We start from the raw sequence: 19,494 nt of genomic DNA on the forward strand, positions 1-19,494 counted from the left end.
GATAGTGCACTTCTGTTGATAAATGGTGCCCCCCTCCTTCCCACGAGCATAGCCAACTCTATCACTAATACATCTGGGCCTCGCTAACACTGGCTTCTTTAGAGGGGTCACTCCGTTGGCCCTGCTCATTAACCAAAGAAAAAAACATAACTCCACTTTCCATAAAACAGAAACAAAAGTGCTCATTGATCAGGGTAATCAATCGGGGATCAATAACCTAAACCCTCATCGTTTCCAGTGCAGCGTAATTGCAGCTGAGATATAGTTGTCATCACTAAAAATCAAACACAGACCAGACTAATTGGAGGAGTACTATTGCTTTTTGGTTATGCAGGCAAAAAGCTTTACAAAGCACCCAGCAAGACTTGTGATGGCCGGTGAGTGGAGCATCCCAAAATAACCAGTTCATGCCAATGGCAAGTGTCATCACGGAGGTCACTGTGCTGGCTGCCCATGTGGGGACATCTAATACAGGGCTCACACACAAGAGTGCTTTGTATCCCTTCTCATGTAACTTGTGCACATAAATTATAAGATCACATTAAGCCCTAATTTTATAGGACACCTTGTGATATTAATCTAAGGTTTTGGAGGAATGTCCTTATTAGACAATTTGTAACTGACCTCATGGGTTAAGCAGTGGTCAGAAAAAAAGAAGCTGAGCTCTGTAAAGAGGCTCAGAGAGCGAAAACAAAGAGGAATGCCTGGTGTAATAGACATTTCATAAACTGGCATCGCAGGCGAGTTACCTTTCCTGCATGTACACAGTTCAATTGTGCAAAAAAAAAATCTCAAACCATACTTCAAAGCATTCCACTTTTCCCCTTCCCGTTTATTGATTAGATAAAGCTCTTGTTCAGTAATTGTGCAGTAAATCAAGCATGGTGTGCACTAATCTCAACCCCGGGAGGAAAGTGTTAAAGGTAAAACCTGCTGGAAAGTGCATAATTACGGCGCTGTGTTCAGCCAGGAGAGAGGATACACTCCTCCCTCTCGCATTTCTCACTCACTGCCTGCACGACCAGAGGCAGCAGAGAGAGGGGTTGGCAGAAGAGCAACGGGAAGTGTATACAGTTTCTAACCACCTCTCACTCCCTCCCTCACTCTTTCAGTCCTTCTCCCTCTCAGTGCATTCCCAACCAAAGCGCCGGGGGCGCCATGCTTGTAAAGAAACCACAGCCTTTTGAGTGCCTCTTGTATTTACAAACGGAGGCATGTTGGAATCAAAGGCATTACCACATGACATAACACATTAAACAGTTGGCAGATTGAGAATTTATAGACTGAAGAGATAGTGGATGGGGTAAACAGGAACAGTGCCATTGTTGGATCAGTTTATCTACAGCTATACTTGGTATGAGAGCTGAACTTACCTAAACCAGAGCACAGGAGAGGAGTCAACTGCAGCAGCTCCCTCCTTTCCCTTGCTTTGCCTTCCCTCTCTACACACAGCCCAGGCTATACTCCAGGTGGAGACAGCTATCACTTTCCCATCAACTTCCTGTTCCGCTCGTCTCTCCACCCCCTATTCTCTCCGCTCTCTCACTCCCAGCTGCACAACTTGGTTTTCTGTGCTTTGTTTGAAGAAATACAAAGCTGTATCTTTTCCCACATCTTTTGAAACACTCAAATCTGCAGTTAAAGAGGGTTTTTTTTTTTATTCCTTTCGCTCCTCATCCCTCCTTCTCTTATCCTCCTCCCCCAACATTTTCCCTTGTTGCTGTTCTGCCTAATCTCACCTCAGTTTTTATTTCACCCTCATCAGCAGGGACCTAAAAATAAATGATAAATGGAATATGATATTTTAAAGTCTTATCTCTTATCTGTTCTTACAGGGGAATAATGGGGTAGTTAATCCTGCAGATCCTACTCAAATTGATTAATCAGCACATGCGGACAATCAAATAAATGATTAATATTCCCCAGTCCTGTGGTCGGACAGTTACCCCTGAAACCATCAGTAATAATTCAGTAACCCTTCGCAGACCACAGGCTGCAGCTAGTCAGCCTCACTCAGCATCAGTCCTCTGATGTTCAGCAGGACTTTGAACTTCCCGAACAGAAACTCAGACACACCAGGGGTAAAACAATCTGCAGTCTACTCTCTCCCCGAGCCTCAACGCCCGACTACCTGATCAGACTCACACACCACCTTACAATGCATTTACAGACTTGAGGGAGAAGGACGGCAACGCACGACAAGGGCTGCTTCATCTAACTGCTGTTACACATAGGAGCATGGACGCTATCAAAACAAATCTGTGTTCTCTACATTTCTGACAATCGTACAGAAATGTTCACAATATTGCAACGTATAACATCCTTTAAAACATCCATGCAGTCAGGACAAAAAGCAAAACTTTCCTTTGAGAGCACACGCGTACCTGGAATGGCGTGCGTTATGTAAGCACTAGGTGAAATGCCTTTAAAAAAATAATGCCACTGTGTTCCCACAGCGAGAGAACCAGATGTCTCCAGGCACTCACAGACTGACAGAGAGACAGGCTGTTTAGCAGCAACTCTCCCAGGCCTAACCGCACTGAGCACACCCTGTCCTGCTGGTGGACAAAGGAGGGGAATCTCTATTGAAAAAAGGCCCTTCTTTTCTCTCCCATTACCCATGCTATTCTCCCTCCCACAGAGGTCAGTGAGCAGCCATCTTCGTGGCGCTCCTCTGCATCTGCCATGCTATAACTGCTATTAATCAGGGAGAGGGCCGAAGGCAGAAGAGAGCACCTCTTTACTCCCCCACACTTGCACCCGGGCTCGGGAATGAATGGGTGGGGGTGGGTGCCGGGGTGTGACGGGAGATATGTGTGTATGCACATGTATATAACTTGGGGGATGTGGCTGGGTGGGGGGGGTAAACACTGCTTGTAGGTGTGGAATGTCAGCTCTGCTCCGAGTGGTCATACAATGCTAAAGCTGTGGATATGTGTGTTTGTCTTTGCTACTGCTTGGACACAAGTTATGCAAAGCCAGTGCTCTGCTCTATGATCTACATTTATACAGTATATACACACTGCTGCACCCCCACCCTAATCCCTCCTCTCTGCCATACAGGAGACTTGGCCTTTGTGATGTGTCTGACCAGCCTGTTGCCTGAAACAGCACGTGCAGCTGTCTGCTGTGACGAACGCACTCCTGCCAGGATCAGGACACAGCGACTCTTCATTGCATTGCTATGTTTTAATATGGCTGCCTGGCATTACTAAAGCCATTTAAAATCCATCTCAGAAGCCACTGACCTCGGGGGAGTTTACACAGGCTGAGAGCACGTTGAGGTTTAGCTATAACACATATTGATGGCCTTTAACTTGTGTTTGAGAACCTTGGAGGGTGGCGCGATAAGAACTCTGCGCTCACAACCGCGGCAACACCGAGCCCTAAAGTGTGAGTGGCCATTCAGTACTCTTGCCAATATGCCCCGTGATATATGGCTTTTGCCTTTAATAGGTACGAGCGTGGCGTGTAGGGCAGTGTCGTGAAAAAGCCCCGTTTTATATAAGCGTTACAGTTCACTTTGATCTCGTCTCCTGCTCCACTGTTTATAAATCAGCCACACAAATATTTATGAGCGGAACGCAGAAAATGGCTGGTCTGGTTTGTATCTCTGCCCTCCTCCCCTCCCTCCCGACTGCGTCCACCCTCCACCCCCCTGTGGCTGATGTGCGGATGAGGCCACCGCAGATGCAGAGCGAGCGAGCGTATAGGCCCCAGGCCACATCCATCATATCTGCTCCGTCTCTCTGGCTATTGTGTGGCCCCGGAGAAGGCTGACCTACCCAAAACAACGAAGACGGCACATTTACTATGGATACAAATAAAAACGATAAAGAAACGCTCATCACTGATTTAATAAATAAGATGATGTGTAAGAGTGAACTGGTACGATGTAATAGGGAACTGGTACGATGTAATAGGGAACTGGTACGGAGCAAACCGTTGCGTGTCAAGTATAAGGCATGCTCACACACGCATTTATGCCCCTGACTAATGCATCACTAGTTCATCAGTAACAAAGCTCAATAAATTAAAAATGCCATGTTCAATACTTATTGCCTCTGCCTCCATTTTAGCTCACCTATCTGTTTCTGCCTACAACACACACAATGGGTCAGGCCCGGAGCTTCTGGATCCATATGCTTTAATTGCTCCCCCCTGTCCTGACCTCTGATCCAGATCGCTCTGATATACAGCATCTCTATTAAATTGGGATGTAGGTAAATATTCTTCTAATGACCCTGAGTTCTAGCGACACCATTGAAAATGGAGGAGAAAAAAAAAATCAATCTTCTCTTTTCCTTTTTGCCCTTCACTGACTCTATTAGTTCCCTTTTTTTATCTCAGGGTTGACTCCGAAAAACGCGGAGGGAGACCGAGCAGAATGGAGCGTCTCCCCTCGTTTTGACAGGGCATTGGACTGAGATTCATTTCCGTATCGAAGAGATTACGAACCTATGCTCAGAAGGAAATATCTTTTGAGCAGCATCTTGACTGTCCTTCAAGTCCCGCATTGGGTTCGCTAAGCCAATGGGGGAAAAAACAGTAAGACAGGCTTTATCTAAACAGAGCAGAATGTTGATCCTGCAATCTAGACTCAAGATAATTTAAAAGATAACACGGTTGAAGTGGCAAAGAGACAAACAAACTGGACCAAATGTTACCCATCATGCCTTGCGGGTTCACAGAGAGATTGCGGTGTATGCAAGGCTGTGCATGTGTCTGTCCATGTGTGTGCACCCTACAGTAAAAGCTGATGAACTGTATGTGGGTGTGTGTGTGTGGGTGTGTGTGTGTGTGTGTCTGTGGGCAGGGTGGGTGGGGGCGAGGGGCGGGGTGGGGTGGTGGTGGTAGTGGTGGACTGGCTTGTCGATCGATGCAGTGATTGGCAGTTAATGGCTTTTCCTGTTCTGCCTTGGTAACCCTGGCCTGATGGCTGTTGCTTCTGATCAGAGATGGCAGATGGTGTTTGATTTTCGTATATAAACCCCCGACTTTGTGGAGATGGCTTCATCAGGCTCAATGATTTAAAAGTTGAATACTGGGAATACTCCAGTGCTGGATCTCTCGTTTTAAAAAAGCCCTAACCTCCCTTCCAGATGTAACGACTGATCTCTTTTAACTTCATGCAACACTCGTGCTTAGTATTCTGCTATAAACCACTCAGTCCACCAACGATAAACTATCAGGATGAAATCCACAGCAGTTTTTGTTTCCATGACGTCCGTGAGTCACGTGACCACTCAGAGAATCAAACATCCCCAATCATCAAAAGATAATCCTCAAACAGAGCCATCACCACATTGTTCATTTATTTTCATCCAGACCGTAAAATACGGCAGCACAAGTTAGAAAGTGAACTTAGGGAAAAGGAGACAAGGTTGTAAATAGAGGGAAATTGAATGATAAGCTCAATTTGATGCAAAAGAAAAGATGGAAGGTAATCAAAGTAAAAACAAGCGGGGCCTGAAATCTCAGACTGTTTTTGGTGTTATTTCATGTTTCAACTGCTTGAGTCTAGTCTTTAAGTCGATTTCATATCTTATAAGTCCTATAATTTTTATGTTTTTCTCCCCATAAAAAGATTTTTTTTTTAAGAATAAAAGTTGAATTCAGTGAAGAGCATATATGTAAAAAAAAGAGTGATTCAATCAATAGATAAATGCCATATGATCCCTGTGGAAAAAAGGAAGGATTGATCTGGCGTTGCAGTGCGGCCAGAGTCATCTCCAAAGCTGCTGTTATACTATTCAAATCATCATCTGTGGGAGGAGGTTTGCTGAGACACGGTAAGATGTGTCTGAACATTGAGGAGCACAGAAGCAGTATATTTTTGTGAGTGTGATGATGATAATGATGACGATGATGTGTGTGTGTGAGACAGAGAGAGAGAAAAGTGATAGAGATAGATGGAGAGAGAGAAACATTTAGGTCACGCTGAAACTCACAACTGCAAAATTAATACACCCTTACTCCTGAAACATCAACAAATAAAATACTTATGCTCTCTCTCTCTCTTTCTCCCTCACGCTTTTCAGCATGCAAATTAATACATTGATCATTTGAATAATAATTTGCATCCCAGATCTCGCAATTCCACGTTCAAACTTTAACAGCTCCCAGAATTTCTCATTTAAACAGGAGCTGCACAGACAGCCCTTATGCTTCAAATTATTTCAACATGACTATTCCAACCTAACAAGCATAAATTAAGGAAATTCCTATCTAGTGACAGAGGAAGGCCATCCGAAGGAAGGATCCAAGTCTGAATTATTCAGCAGCCCTTAATTTTAGGGCTAGTGTTGACGGGATGTGGTGATATTATACATAAAAAAAAAAAAAAGAAACAGAGTGCGGTGGGGGGGCTGGCACAAAAGGCAGTGAGCGATGACAGTATATGATCTGGGAGTTGGCCTCGGAGTTCAGTGGCTGTGGAGACTTCCTGTACTGTCTGACTCTCTGAGGAGATCTCAGAGGAAAGATGATTTATAAAACACAAATGTGTGAATCTGCTTATACTAAACTTTCACCGGCTTTGGTTGGTTCAAGAAAACATCTGACACTGTGGCTACATCCGTGCTTCTTTTTTTTGTTTAAAAACATATCAACTCTGCTATGAATTAGCCTGGCGTCCGCGCTGCATCAGAGTTTTAAAGTCGCTAATGCTAATTAGTTTGGAAATGCTGCTGGTCCTGTTTTAGTTGGAAAACTGTTTGGGAAGACTTGCTGATTGGGCCTTTTCAGTCATGACACATAGCCATTGCTGATTCGTCATGTTCCTGCCACATGAACCACTTCTGGATGAATAACATCCGGCATTAGCTTCGGCCACAAGTACAGAACACAACATGGACAATTCATCTTTGCTGACCCTATCGTCTTTGCTAACAGCTGTTGTGCAGTTAAATTCTTCTTTTTACAATAATACAACTGCCTAAATGCATAAATACCGGCTCTTAGTTTCCACCCTTGCTGCTATTCGTTTGTTGCCTAGCTTTCTTTCTGCAACCAACAACCGAATGCTTCCTGTTTACACCGGTAGGCGCATGGTCAGTGGTCATGTGATGTGCAATTTCAGGCACGTTAGTCTCGACTGGGATTAAAACTGATAAGGAACCAAAGTACAGAGCACTATGGATGTAGCCTGTGACCCCGAGGTTAGCCACATAAATGAGGCAGGGTGAGGTGAGGGTGAGCGAGGAACAGACATGATATGTTGGCGTGGGTCTTACAGTCTAGGTAGTTAAACTTTTTTTTTCTACCCCCACCAACACAACTCTTTCTATTCTGGGCATCAGTTTGTCATGAAGGAATGTGAAAGCCATAAAGTACCAGTGCCCTTGAGAAGCTGAAGATCATTCTTGTCCCCAACTCTTAAAGCTGTCTTCCTCTCTTTCACTCACTATCACTTTCCCGGGCTCGCTCCCCGTCTCTCTTACTCCAGCAGGGAGTTTAAAGTAGAACGCAGGTGTAGAAGACGGCACCCGTGGGAAAGATAACGTTTGGGAACATTCCTGGGGTTAAAAAAGAACTTTTTTTCCCCCTGATATTCTTCATCTGAAGAAGTATGTAATTGCCTTGGTTCCGATACTATGCCTTTGTCCCTTTAGTGCCTCCACCCCACACTCCCAATCACTGCCTCTTACATCACTGCCTTGTAACTTTCATATAATACTTTAAACAAGGGATTCTATTCTCTGCTACTTTTTACATTTTCATCTTTCCATTTTATCCATCTTTTATACTCGAGAATAAAACGCATGATGAGGAAACAAGGTGCAAAATGATCTTTTCCAGAGCCCCCAGTAAAAACCACATGACACCCTGGGCTGCACTGCTTAATTACAAAAGGATGAAACCTTTTCTTCTACATCTGGAGAAAACATTGTCTGCATAGCACTGATAGATTTACTGCTCCCAGTTCTAACCCTGGACTCCAGCACACAGCAATTAGGCACAACATGGATGGACAACCAGCACCATGAAGTTCAGGAAGAGATGGTTATTCTCTCTCGGCACTTTAGAAAAAAGGCCTCTGAGGCCCCGCAGTTTCAAACAAAAATCCTACAAAAAGGTCCTCGGGAAACTGGTGGATTGTTAATTTTTTTTAAACCTTGACAGTGGTAACAGAGAGGTAGCACAGACTCTTCCCTGCGCAGTGTACTTTAAATCAGATTTCACACAACATAACCCATCTGCTTTGAGGAGACTGTGCTTGCAGGCATCAGCATCTATCTATGACCCATCATTAACAACAAACAGCCAATGAAATCCCAGCGAGAAATTGCTGAAGTTCTGCAATCCACCAGTAATCGATGCTCCACAAAATAGAGAGAGACCTTAGGGACAGATTTGTTAAAACAAAGAAAAAGCTAAGTAAAACAAAAACAGTACATGCCGTGCACTTAGGAGCAATTTAAATGGCTGCAGCACTGTAAATCGAGCATAGCTTTAAATTCTGCCTCCGACAAACAGCACGGCCAACAGGTTGTGTAGTAACACAAAAAGCTGTCAAACACACAGTGAGTTGTTTTTAAAAAGTAAATGTGTGTATAAAAATCACTCTATGCTGCTTATAATATCACAGTCAGCTACTTAAACATCCTTTTAGACTTACAAGTGGAACATTACATGTCTAGGGGAATGAACAACAGTCAGGGCCACATATCCATCATTCGCTGAAATTTATCTGTCCCATGACTCTACTCTGTAGGCCAAACCCAAACAGAATAGAGGTCCCTGTGTGCTCATCCTGGTACCTAAGACCTCCTCCCTTCTCCTCATCCGTCTCTTCACCCTAACTTGCTTTCATGTACAGCTCCACTGAACACAGACCTCAGAGCAGAGTAGTTTTGTGGCCCTGACCACTCGGGGGCCATTAATCTGGTGGCTAAGCCACTGATGTATTGATGGCACAGAGCCGGTAAGCCTGCCTGCCTCACTCTCTCCATCCCTTCAGCTTAGGAGCTACATAGATTCACATGAGCCTCCATCTGGCCTCATCAAAGCAGCATTTACCTGCCAACTGCGACTGTTAGTCTTTCAGGTGTGGCGGCTATAGGTCGACAGATGCATTTGCCGGCGGAGAGACTTGTTTGATGCTTCATTCAAGCCATGATAGCCACAGCATGTTTGCATGCTCTCAAACGCCTTCAATTAAATCCGAGTATATGAGCAGTTAAGTCTGTTTTCTGTCAGTTTTTCAAACACATGTAGCAGCTTTCATCTTAATACAAAAAACAGACATTACATGACATTTAGGTGCTCTGCTGACCAGTTTATTCCCCCAAACATCAGCTGAAGTAAGAGTTTTAGCGTGACTACATTCATATTTGTTATGAGCCTGTAGCCAAACGCATATAATTCCAGATATTGATTTGATCATTAAACAGCATGTGTATGTTTATTAATCAGGTCAATTATTACAGTCAGCCAACATGGCAACTAATTACCAACTTTTACTACAGCAAAAAGACAAAATGTAGACGTTGACGAAGAAGAGGCAGCTGATTACACAAAATCCTAAAAGGCATTTTTTAAAGACAAGACACAAAGGGTGCTTTTTTTTCTGCAATCTTTGTAGCTAAAGGTTTGTTGTGTTGGTGGTAAAAAAAAAAAAAAAGACAGGACCATGACTGATTAGCTGTAATATCATATTTACAAGATAGAGGCAGGCAGAGATGGAGTGTAACACAGATTAGATACACAGACCCTCCGGATGGTGTGGGCAGAAGTGTCTTTGAGATGTAATTTTTCTCTCAGTAATGCCCCCCCATCTCCTAAAATCACTTGAAAGTGAATCGCTTAGTTTTACCATTTGAAATAATTAAAAAACATTTAAAGGCCAAATCTGAGGCTGCAAAGCTTTATGTGTCCTCCTTTTTTATGGGACTTAGATCTGCTGATTCAATAGGATAATCACTGTTTTGACAATAACAGTTAACAGTGCTTTGCGTGGTTTGGAGAAAGGAACACCAAACAAAACTTAAGCTGCTTTCAGCCATGCACTGGACTCTATATATTCTCCTAACATTATTCAGATGAATGTGAGAACGAGTTGGTTGCTCCGGACATTTGAGAATGTCCTGAAAAAAAACAAGAAGAACACAAATATCTCAGGAGGAAAAAGAGGTGCCACACATGTAGAAGATGTTGATGGAGACCATGCATTGGAAAGACGAGATTCAAGATCTTTTTGGGCCGACGCTGGTGTCGCTGTGATGTAAACAAAAACATGTGATCTCAGCAGGGGAAATGATGTGTTATGTTCTGCCTCCTGCCTGCTCTACCCAGATGTCACCTCTCACCTGAACGCTCCTGATATTTTCCTCTTGTTGTGAATGCGTCTGACCCAGATAATCTCCTGTTGCGTTCTTCATATGTGAAAGTCTGGATGATGTCCGGACCCAACTGTCTAGACATCTTCCGGAGTTCATGTCTGCGTCCACGTCTTAAGACTGAGCAGAACGAGTGGGATGGGGCAAGCAGCTGAGGAAAATGTTTAGTTTTCCAGCAGGGTTGGATTTTAGATATTTAACCTTACGTATATTCTCATTTTAGACCACCCATTCTTTCACTATCACTGGTTTGTTTTGTGTGGTTGAGTGTTTCTTATGTTTGAGGGATGAAAAGATTGGAGACGGTAGAAAACATCAATATAACATAGATAGAGGGCTGAGGGGCAGTGATGTTTAAGAAACTGTTTCCTGTCTCTAAAAGGGACAAACTGTATACACCATACATCACTGCCCCTGATGGCAAAACCACCTGCTGTGCACAAAGTGGAACTTATCTCTGCCTTGAACTGTGATAAAACCCAGTCACAAAAACTAATCAAAAAATGTAATCATTAGACGATGACCAAGAATCTCAAACTCCCAGATGACACAACTCTATGCTCTCTATAATCCTATCATCCTATGTCCACCACAGAGACTGTATGTAGATCCTATAGGCTGTAATGCACGGGGTCATTTCACCTCTGGTAACTGTGGTGAAAAAACAGTGAAAAAAGGTAGGAAAACACCATCCTCTCCCGTCTTAGCACCCCTCCCTCTTTGCTATCTTTTTGTAAAGTCCCAGCAACACCCAGAGCCGAGCAGTTGCACATACTATCAGCAGCAGCAGCAGCAGCAGCAGCAGCAGCAGCAGCTGTGCCACGGGTCAAAGCCCGACCTTTTCCCTGGCCTTCTCAAGGGGTGGGAGCTATAAGAGTTGTGAAATTCTTACACGCTGCCAAACACTAAGCCCTACGAGCCCCCCTTATTTGTCTGACAGCCCTCCTCTCCGATCCACCCTGACTCTGTTGTGTGCCACTCCTGCCTTGTTCCACCCACCAAGCAAAGTAACTGAGATCTGTTTGAGGTATTACACTGGAGTGCAGCTCTCTGCAGGCAATTACTGACACAAAGAGGGTAAGCAAGGTTCAGGATCATGGCTGTGTTCACTGAGGAGGTGTTCTGGAGACCCAGAATTTAAATTAAATACACCTTTAGTGTGATGTCATACCTTTTATCACATGTTCTTTACTTGTACAAAATCATTTGAGAAGATGTTAAAATAATATATTTCATGAGGTCTATATATGTTGGCATTTTGTGGCACTTAAGATTACAAGATTGCTTTGTAGGTGCGTGTGTTAGAGTGCGTGTGTGTCTCTCTTTGTGTGTGCATTCACATGCTTGTGCATGTGAAAGGGGAGAATGGGCTGTCTCCCAGGATGTGCAGCGAGCGCTTTATTAGAGCGGTAGTACCAGTAAATCAGAGCTCAGCTCTTCCTGGAACTGCTGCAACCTTTCCCACTGAGCACTATTACTGAACAATCATAGGCTAGCCATGATAATTAGCAGAGTATCTATCGTTCCCAACCCTCCTGTCCCCCCTCTCTCCTGTCTGTCTCTCCATCCTTCCACCCCTCCTCTTCTTTGAAATGTCTGGTGGGTGAGTGGGCAAGGCCAGGCGCCCGCTAGATGTCATTTCGCCAGAGGACATTTCACATTACCTGCTGTAATTTTTGTCTTGACGTTGGCCAGAGTGACAATCTGGGCACATTCATCCAGCTCACTATGAGACCACTGAGAAAATATCAAGCAATGACTATGACATCCAAGAAAAAGAGAGGGGAATTAAACATGGCCGTGCCTACCCTGTCCGAGGAATGAAGGGCAACACGATTCCATAATAATCCTGTTAATGTTAAAAATGCATGGGTCCAAAATACACTTTATTTGATTGCTAAACTGAAACATTTTCTCAAACAGGAGTACAAATATAATTTGCGGTTGTACCCCTACAATTTAGAAGTATATAGTCCAAGAGGATTGCAGTCAATCCTGGTGGTTTCATTAATGGGAAGAGGTCATCATGCCTTGCATTCCTGACTCTGAAGAGCCGGTGCTTCTGCTGTGTAAGATCATTAGTGAAACACCTTAATGCCTTTTCATGTAACCACTAATCCCTTCATTTACATTACAGCCTATTTTCCTCTATTATGTTTCCTTGTGATTATTTGCTCTGTGCAGAGTGTAGACGTTTTCTTTCCACAGCGTTCACTGATTCTGTTGGATTGCACTGAAGGGTAAAATAAGAGCAGGGACTGCATCCAAGATATAGATTTGTTTGTTAATGGGCTCAACTTAAAAATCTGTTAGTGCACTCGAAAGTACAGTGCTTTTGATCAAACCTGCTGTTTTTATCTAAGACTGTGGATGTGTGTGTGTGTGTGTGTGTGTGTGTGTGTGTGTGTGTGTGTGTGTGTGTGTGTGTGTGTGTGTGTGTGTGTGTGTGTATCAGAAAGAGAGAGAGATGAAAAGTTTGTACAGCTATGTGTGTGCTCAATAGAGCGGGACCCGGACAGAGAGAGGGGGTGACAGGAGTTTCTTGGTTAAAGATTCCCCATCTGATAGTAGCGGCACTTTCTCCCTTTTCTTTTCATGGCCAAGCGGCATCTGGAGTGGATTTTGTGCTAGCAGACACCGAGGAACATGATTACATTCGGCTAACTGCGTTCTAAACTGATTATGCATGTGCCAAGCTAATGGACTACATTTGCAAGAGGAAAAATAACATCCAATCAATCTCAATTACCGCCAATTGCACCAGCCCCCGAGACAAGGAAGGTAGCCAGCTAAGTCCCCCATGCTCCTCCCCTTTCCTCCAGCCCTTGACTGGAAACCGAGGCCTGTGGCTGGGCCTGGTTAGGCCACACCCATTCTGTCTGGCCGGAGGAGCAGAGGCCTGAGAGCTGGATTAGTGCCACTCATCTCACCTCCGCACTAGCACATAGCCAAGCCCTGAGGCCTATACTGTTGATGGTATAAGGGCTATCATATTCACATATGTGGGTAGCTGTAAAATGAGAAAAGTGAGGCTGGGTTTGTTCAAGATGAAGAGAGCCTCGGGGGAGTGCTAAGTACTCCAAAAAATATAATAAACAAACTAAGGTTTGGGTCATCTGCACTGTAACAAAACCCATGTGTTTGTGTTTAGGAGTGACCATGTAGGACAGGATGGGTAACCACCATGCTATCGTCAGAGCAGCTAAAAACCCTACGGGGTAAAAGAGAAGGTGAAAGTTCACTTCAGAGCATAAGGCCGTGCTGGCAGAGCACAGGGCTCAGAATTGGTAACTCTCAACTGAGCACAGGGGAGGACAGGGGAGGACAGCATCACCCCCCGCTGTGTGGTGGTCCATGTGGTCAGGATGGCTCGCTGGATCTTTCTGTGGTCTTTTGGAACATTCCAATACATGGGGTGGTGGGGGGGATATTTTTAGAAAGCTCTAATATGGGCCGCATACCACAGACTCTCAAATTATCCCATCCAGCTTAGCCCTCAGTTTAAACCTTCCTTTTTAATTCCAGTAATTACAGGCTCCAATTTATATGGAGCTGTGCTCACAAAGGGCCTGTTTAATGCAAACCAGTTTGATTTGGGTGATGTGTCCCAAGCATCTCCCACATCTTACGGCCTGTTTATGCTGACTTGATGATTTATTTTCTCCCCAAAAAGGTTAAAAATGGTGCTATATGCATCAGATTTCTTTGGGGAGGAATAAATGAATGGTGATTTTCCTTTTTTTGTCCTTGCCTAATATACCGAGTTGGGTTTACAGGCTTGTGGGCCACTGTGGGTTTCTGCCTGTCAGTATATCTACCAGGACAGTAAATCCAGCACAGTACGGAGACATTGACATTGTCAAGTGGGGAGCCAGTGCTGCCAAGAGACCTCACAACCATGTACTTGTTGTCCACTAATCACATTTGCAAGTCGTATAATATTGTAATAATTCTTGTCAAGTCACAAACATCTATATTTTTGAGCAGAGTCTGGGATGAGGACGGCTTATGTGGACTGCAGTGTTCCTGGGTTGAGAGTGCAGGTAATTTCTGGACACACGCTCGTACTCGGAAGATCAATTGGTTTTAAGAAATATGGAGCCATCTTAAGAGGCTTAAGTCATAAAAAATGATCATGCCTGGATGTGTTGTACATATTTAATCCCCCGCAGCCTGAGCAGCAGTATGACATATGTCTCTTCTTTCTTAGAAACTTAGGCAGAAAAAAAGAGATGATTCTGGGCTCACAGCAAAGTGGAAAGCACACAGATAATGTGATATAGACTGAACTATATTTTGTGAGACAAAAACAATCTATCCCTTCGAAGGTGTGAGGAAGAGAGAGGGCATGCCAGTGCCTGTCTATTTTGGTCCAATGTGAGACTGTCATGTCATTGGAATCTGGGCCAGTAAGTCCAGCAGCTACGGCCAAGAGAGGATGACCATGGGCTGGGAAAACAATAGGATTTATTGCCACGCTGTTTTTTTGTTGCTGTTTCACAACTGACTCTACACACTCATGGGTTATGTTCCACATTTGAATTTGTATGTATCTATAAATAAATCAAAATGTTGTGCGGTCCTTTCTGTTGTCCTCATGCAGACCACAGACTGAACACCTCCCGTGTCCCCCGGCACCAGGAGACCTGCATCCCATCGTTTTGTTTATCAAAGCACTGAAAATTGATTTCTCTCTTTCACTGTTATTTCTGTGCGAATGCATTGTGGACAGGAAGCATGCCTGTCGTACCAATGGATCTAAGAAACCATTCATAATGCTGGGTGATTTTCAATGGACAGCCCTTTTTGAGAGGCACCACTTCACCTTAATTTTTTGATGTAATTAAAAATGTGTGAAGCAATTTGCACATGCCTATTCATAACTCTTTTTCAAAGGAAGTTGCACAATAATATACAAAGACTGCCATACAAAAAACGTTAACTGTTCAAATCCTGTTTTTAAGAGTTAAAAGACTCTAATGGAGTGGATTAATAAATAAAGGTTACATCTACTAGGAAACAGGTATGAATGTAGTGTAGGATTACGTGGAGTATGGGTTGTCCGTGTTTGTATGTGTTTTGTTGAGAGTGTTGTATGTATGCGTGTGTCCGTGTGCAACTATGCCAGCTTGGGTTAAGCGCAGAGTGGCCGAAGCCGCAGACACACAGGATAGGTACCTAAATGGAATCAGGCCTGTTAGATTTATGGCCATTTGTTCTGAGAGTGTTCATCCATTGGCTATTATGGAATGATTAGAGGAGAAGGTGAAGCTCCAAGTCCAGCAAAAATCAATACGGCTGTCGAGAACGATTCAGCCTTTCCCGCTCTGAGGAGTATTAGCACCAAACCTCTGTCTCCTCGCACTTCTTCATTCGTCTCCTAGTGATTCAGCCCTAAGCCTCCACACCAGCTTCAGCTGCCATGTTCTTCTCATGGCAGCCGTGTGGCCCCGTTTCTATATGACTACTGGAGGGAGTTAAGAGTTAAACAAGAAAGCTATCATTCATGCCTTGGGAGAGTATAGTGGTGTGGGCAGCACTAGAGCATTTGCTGTGTTCTAAGAAGGAATATCAAGTTAACAGGGAGAGGATTAAGTCCACATTTTTCCTATTGCATAAATCTCTGTTCAGTGGGATCACAAAAACTCGTAAATTAGATGTATGATCCCAGATATGCTTTAGACATACTACTTCTCCAGGCCATATTATAACACCTCTAATGTTTTGACAATACAGCAGCGTTAGCAAATTTTGTAGGTTGGTTACTGTGCAACATAAAAAAGTCAGAATTTTAGCAATAAATGCCGATGTGACAGCTCTTTCTCCCCAGGTCTGCATATATTCAGTAAAGATGTGACAATTCGGATACAATGTGGAGATGAGATTGAGTGGTGGGTGTGATGAAGGAGCATGAGGACCACTCACCTTGTAGACTTTGAGGCTGGCCTCATGGCGAGTGTTGACGGTGTGCATCCTCAGCTTCTCCAGGCTGTTGGTGTAGTAGTCACAGGCGTTGCATTTCAGGTGCACTGGGTTGCCTATGGCCACACACTTCAGACGCCACTCGTTGCCTTTGCCCCCTTCTTTAATGTGGGCTATGAGCTGGTACTTTTGCACGTGCTTGTCTGTCTTGCAGTGCAGCTGGAAATTGGCCTTGAGCTGAGTGGTGTAGTGGCACAACTTGCACTGGTGAGAGTCGCCCACCACCGCACGCCATTCCTCCTCCGGTAGGCTGCGTTCAGCTCCCATATGCATGCCAAGCACATCCAGGTTGTCGGTTGTGAAGCGGTTGCACACGGCGCACTGAAAGAGCTTTAGGGAGGGATCGCTGGTTTGTGATAGACTCTCTCCCAGGGTCATCAATTCTTCAGACACCAACTGGCCACCGCCCAGCCGCACGTCCATGGGCAGCTCCCCGCCAACTACAATGTGCGGGAACACAAAGATAGAGAAAAACCAAGACGAAACAGGTGAAGAAGTTGCATACATAATTTGATCATGATGTTAGACATAGTCAGAGTTTGCAGTCTACATTATAGTAAAGTTTTCAAAGACCACTTGTTCATTTTGTGCCACTCTCATTATAATATAAAGGAAAGCTGTTAAACTTTGACAAGCCCTGCTCTGTCTGTGAGTATAATATTGCATCAAGGATGCATGTATCTATTTATGGGCCTATAGCTATTCTTGATTTGAGCTGGTAAAGCCTGGGACTTTTCCATAGTGACCCAAAACCTCATGCTGCCAGAGATTGAATTTACGCGTCGCATATTTGGGATTGTGCAGGTTCATGGCCTGTCTGTAAATCAACTCCAGGGGCCACAAGCTCCACAGAAAAAGCAAGTTATTTTATCATTACTGAAGAACTAAGGAGTTCCCAAACACACATTACTGTAAATCAAATCCATTGCCCACGTTCAGTGAATAATAATTTGAAAAATTCCACTTCTCTACTTCACTTGGATTCTTCTGTGTCTTTCTCTCCCGATTGCCTCTAAATCAATATGGACACCTAACAGATTAATTCTGCTTGGTATGGAGTCTAAATGCTGGGGAAGGAGGAAAAAACACAGCAAGCACATATCCTGTGACACCAACCACAGAACTGATGTCTATACAGTCTGGGGACGTTGACTTAAAAAATGAACGCTGAAATGAGGTAAGAGCAGCCAGAGTTTTTGCCTTTGCTTGCTGATCTTTAATCTTTCACTGCCCAGACTGAGCATGCAGGCGTGACCCTGCCTGGCTTTACACTAAATTAATTCCAGCAGCTCCTTTTTATTTATTGCTGCAGTATGCAGCCTGCTCATGGACTTTTCTCCATTACCTGAGTTTTTATAGCCAGGAGAGGGAGACCTTTGAGAAGCCCTCTGAAATCACTCACAGGCCAAGCTCTCCAGTCATAGCTCCTTACACTCTCTCTCTTACAAACACACAGATGCACCCACACACACACACACAGTTTCTAGCACAGTCCTGTCCTTTCCTGCACCTTACCATCTCTCATTTCTACCTGGCTCTCATGCTCCATTACTACGCAGATTCAGTGATTTACCACAGACCTGGATCTTGTTCCTCACTAAATTCTAGCGATAGACCATTAGACCAAGACAATGATTTGCAGCTTTACATCTGTTTCCTCATGGGTTTTTTTTAGGTTTTATTTTTTATTGAAACTACATGTAGGTATGTTAACCTATGTCCATATTTATACAAAGATATCTTGCCATGGCTATCAGACTTGTCTTTTTTTGCCGTTTCACTGAGTACAACTGACAACAAGTTCCAGCAAAAATGGCTAAAAGTCCAATCCTCCTCCTCTCTGGCACTCCATCTCATATCTTTCCTTAACAGCAGTAGCTGAGTCTCGGGAACAAGGATTATAAGGAGGCTGAAATTGTGTGAGGTCAACGTTTGTTATCTATCTCTTTGGCAATACACTCAAAAGTAAAAAATCCACTGTGGAGGCATGAAAGAAAACCTATTACTCCTTAACCTGAGATCTCCTTGCAATGGCAGATTCCCTCAGGAGATTTACTGAGCCATGTGTACCATACTGTCGAGTTAATATCGGTGTCAGAGTGTTTGTGTATGATGACTTTAAGAGTTCCTTTAAGTGTGACAGAGGATGACACCACTGTAGTTTATGGGTCCAGACTGTGTAATCATTGCCTCCCTTGTAACATGCTTATTACATCTCACCTCGGAGGAAAATGAACCAGATGGCAGGAGAGGGGAAAAAGAATTAGTCACAGCAATCAATAATTTTCTTGTCTTTGAACTGGTGACAGTTTTAGACAAGGAGTACTAACCGTGGGGTTGTAACTTTACCTGGCATACCAAACACATTATGCTTGGGGAGGGGATGGTGTAAGGCTAGCAAAGTCACATTTTAGGAGCTAGGTGCGCTTAAAAATTAATTTGAAAGTAAATGAATACTTTGTCACACACAAAAAATAAATTCATTTGGGCTTCTTCATGCTATGAACTGTATTTTGTGATTTTGAAAGCAAATTGGGGCATTTCTGAACGCAAGAGAGGAAAGATGGGGCTCACCAAGTGCAGGGGCCAGGGCAGCCATGTTGGGATCCAGGTGGAAGCTCCCCATCAGGAACTGGGCCTCTGCTCCAGCTGGGTCTATCTTGAGGCCTGGTGGAAGGCTCATGTTCTGAGTCAGGTAATACTGGTAGAGCTCAGCCTCAGAGGGTGAGGGCATGGCTCCCAAGCCAAGTCGGCTGTGCTGCATCTGAGTCACATTCTGCTGAAGTAGCATCATGTTGTGCATGTGCTTCTCACTGGTCATGTGGATGCGCAGGTTCCGTGCCACATTGGTCTCATAGTCACACACCTCACACCGCCAAGTAGGTTTGCTCTTCGGCTTGGTTGGAGAGGGTGCCCCACACGGTCCGGCCATATGAGTGGAGGACTGTGTAGGATGGTGGTGGGGTGGGTGATGGCTACTGGCCTGGGTCACTGAGGGGACAGCTACCACTCCTCCCGGGGTATGTCCAAACACCTGCTCCTGCGCAGAGCCAATAGTTCCTCCATTCTGCAGTGTCTGCATGTTGTTCAGGTGCTTGTCCGACTGCATGTGGATGCTTAAGTTGCCCTTTGTGGTGGTCGAGTAGTTACAAACCTAGAAAAGATAAAACAA

General features: G+C 44.2%; 1 protein-coding gene across 1 annotated transcript in view; it reads right to left on the minus strand.

Annotated features, from left to right (window-relative positions):
• zfhx3b (zinc finger homeobox 3b) overlaps positions 1–19,494 on the minus strand; it is a 136,469-nt gene that overhangs the window by 67,829 nt on the left and 49,146 nt on the right. The window contains exons 3-4 of the mRNA XM_035159091.2: positions 18,897–19,476; positions 16,266–16,762 (exon numbers count right to left, since the gene is read on the minus strand). Of these exons, the coding sequence (XP_035014982.2) occupies positions 16,266–16,762; positions 18,897–19,476 (1,077 nt within the window). The remainder of the gene's footprint in view (positions 1–16,265; positions 16,763–18,896; positions 19,477–19,494) is intronic.

Source organism: Hippoglossus stenolepis, chromosome 1 (assembly GCF_022539355.2).
Source record: "Hippoglossus stenolepis isolate QCI-W04-F060 chromosome 1, HSTE1.2, whole genome shotgun sequence".
Lineage (NCBI taxonomy): Eukaryota > Metazoa > Chordata > Actinopteri > Pleuronectiformes > Pleuronectidae > Hippoglossus > Hippoglossus stenolepis.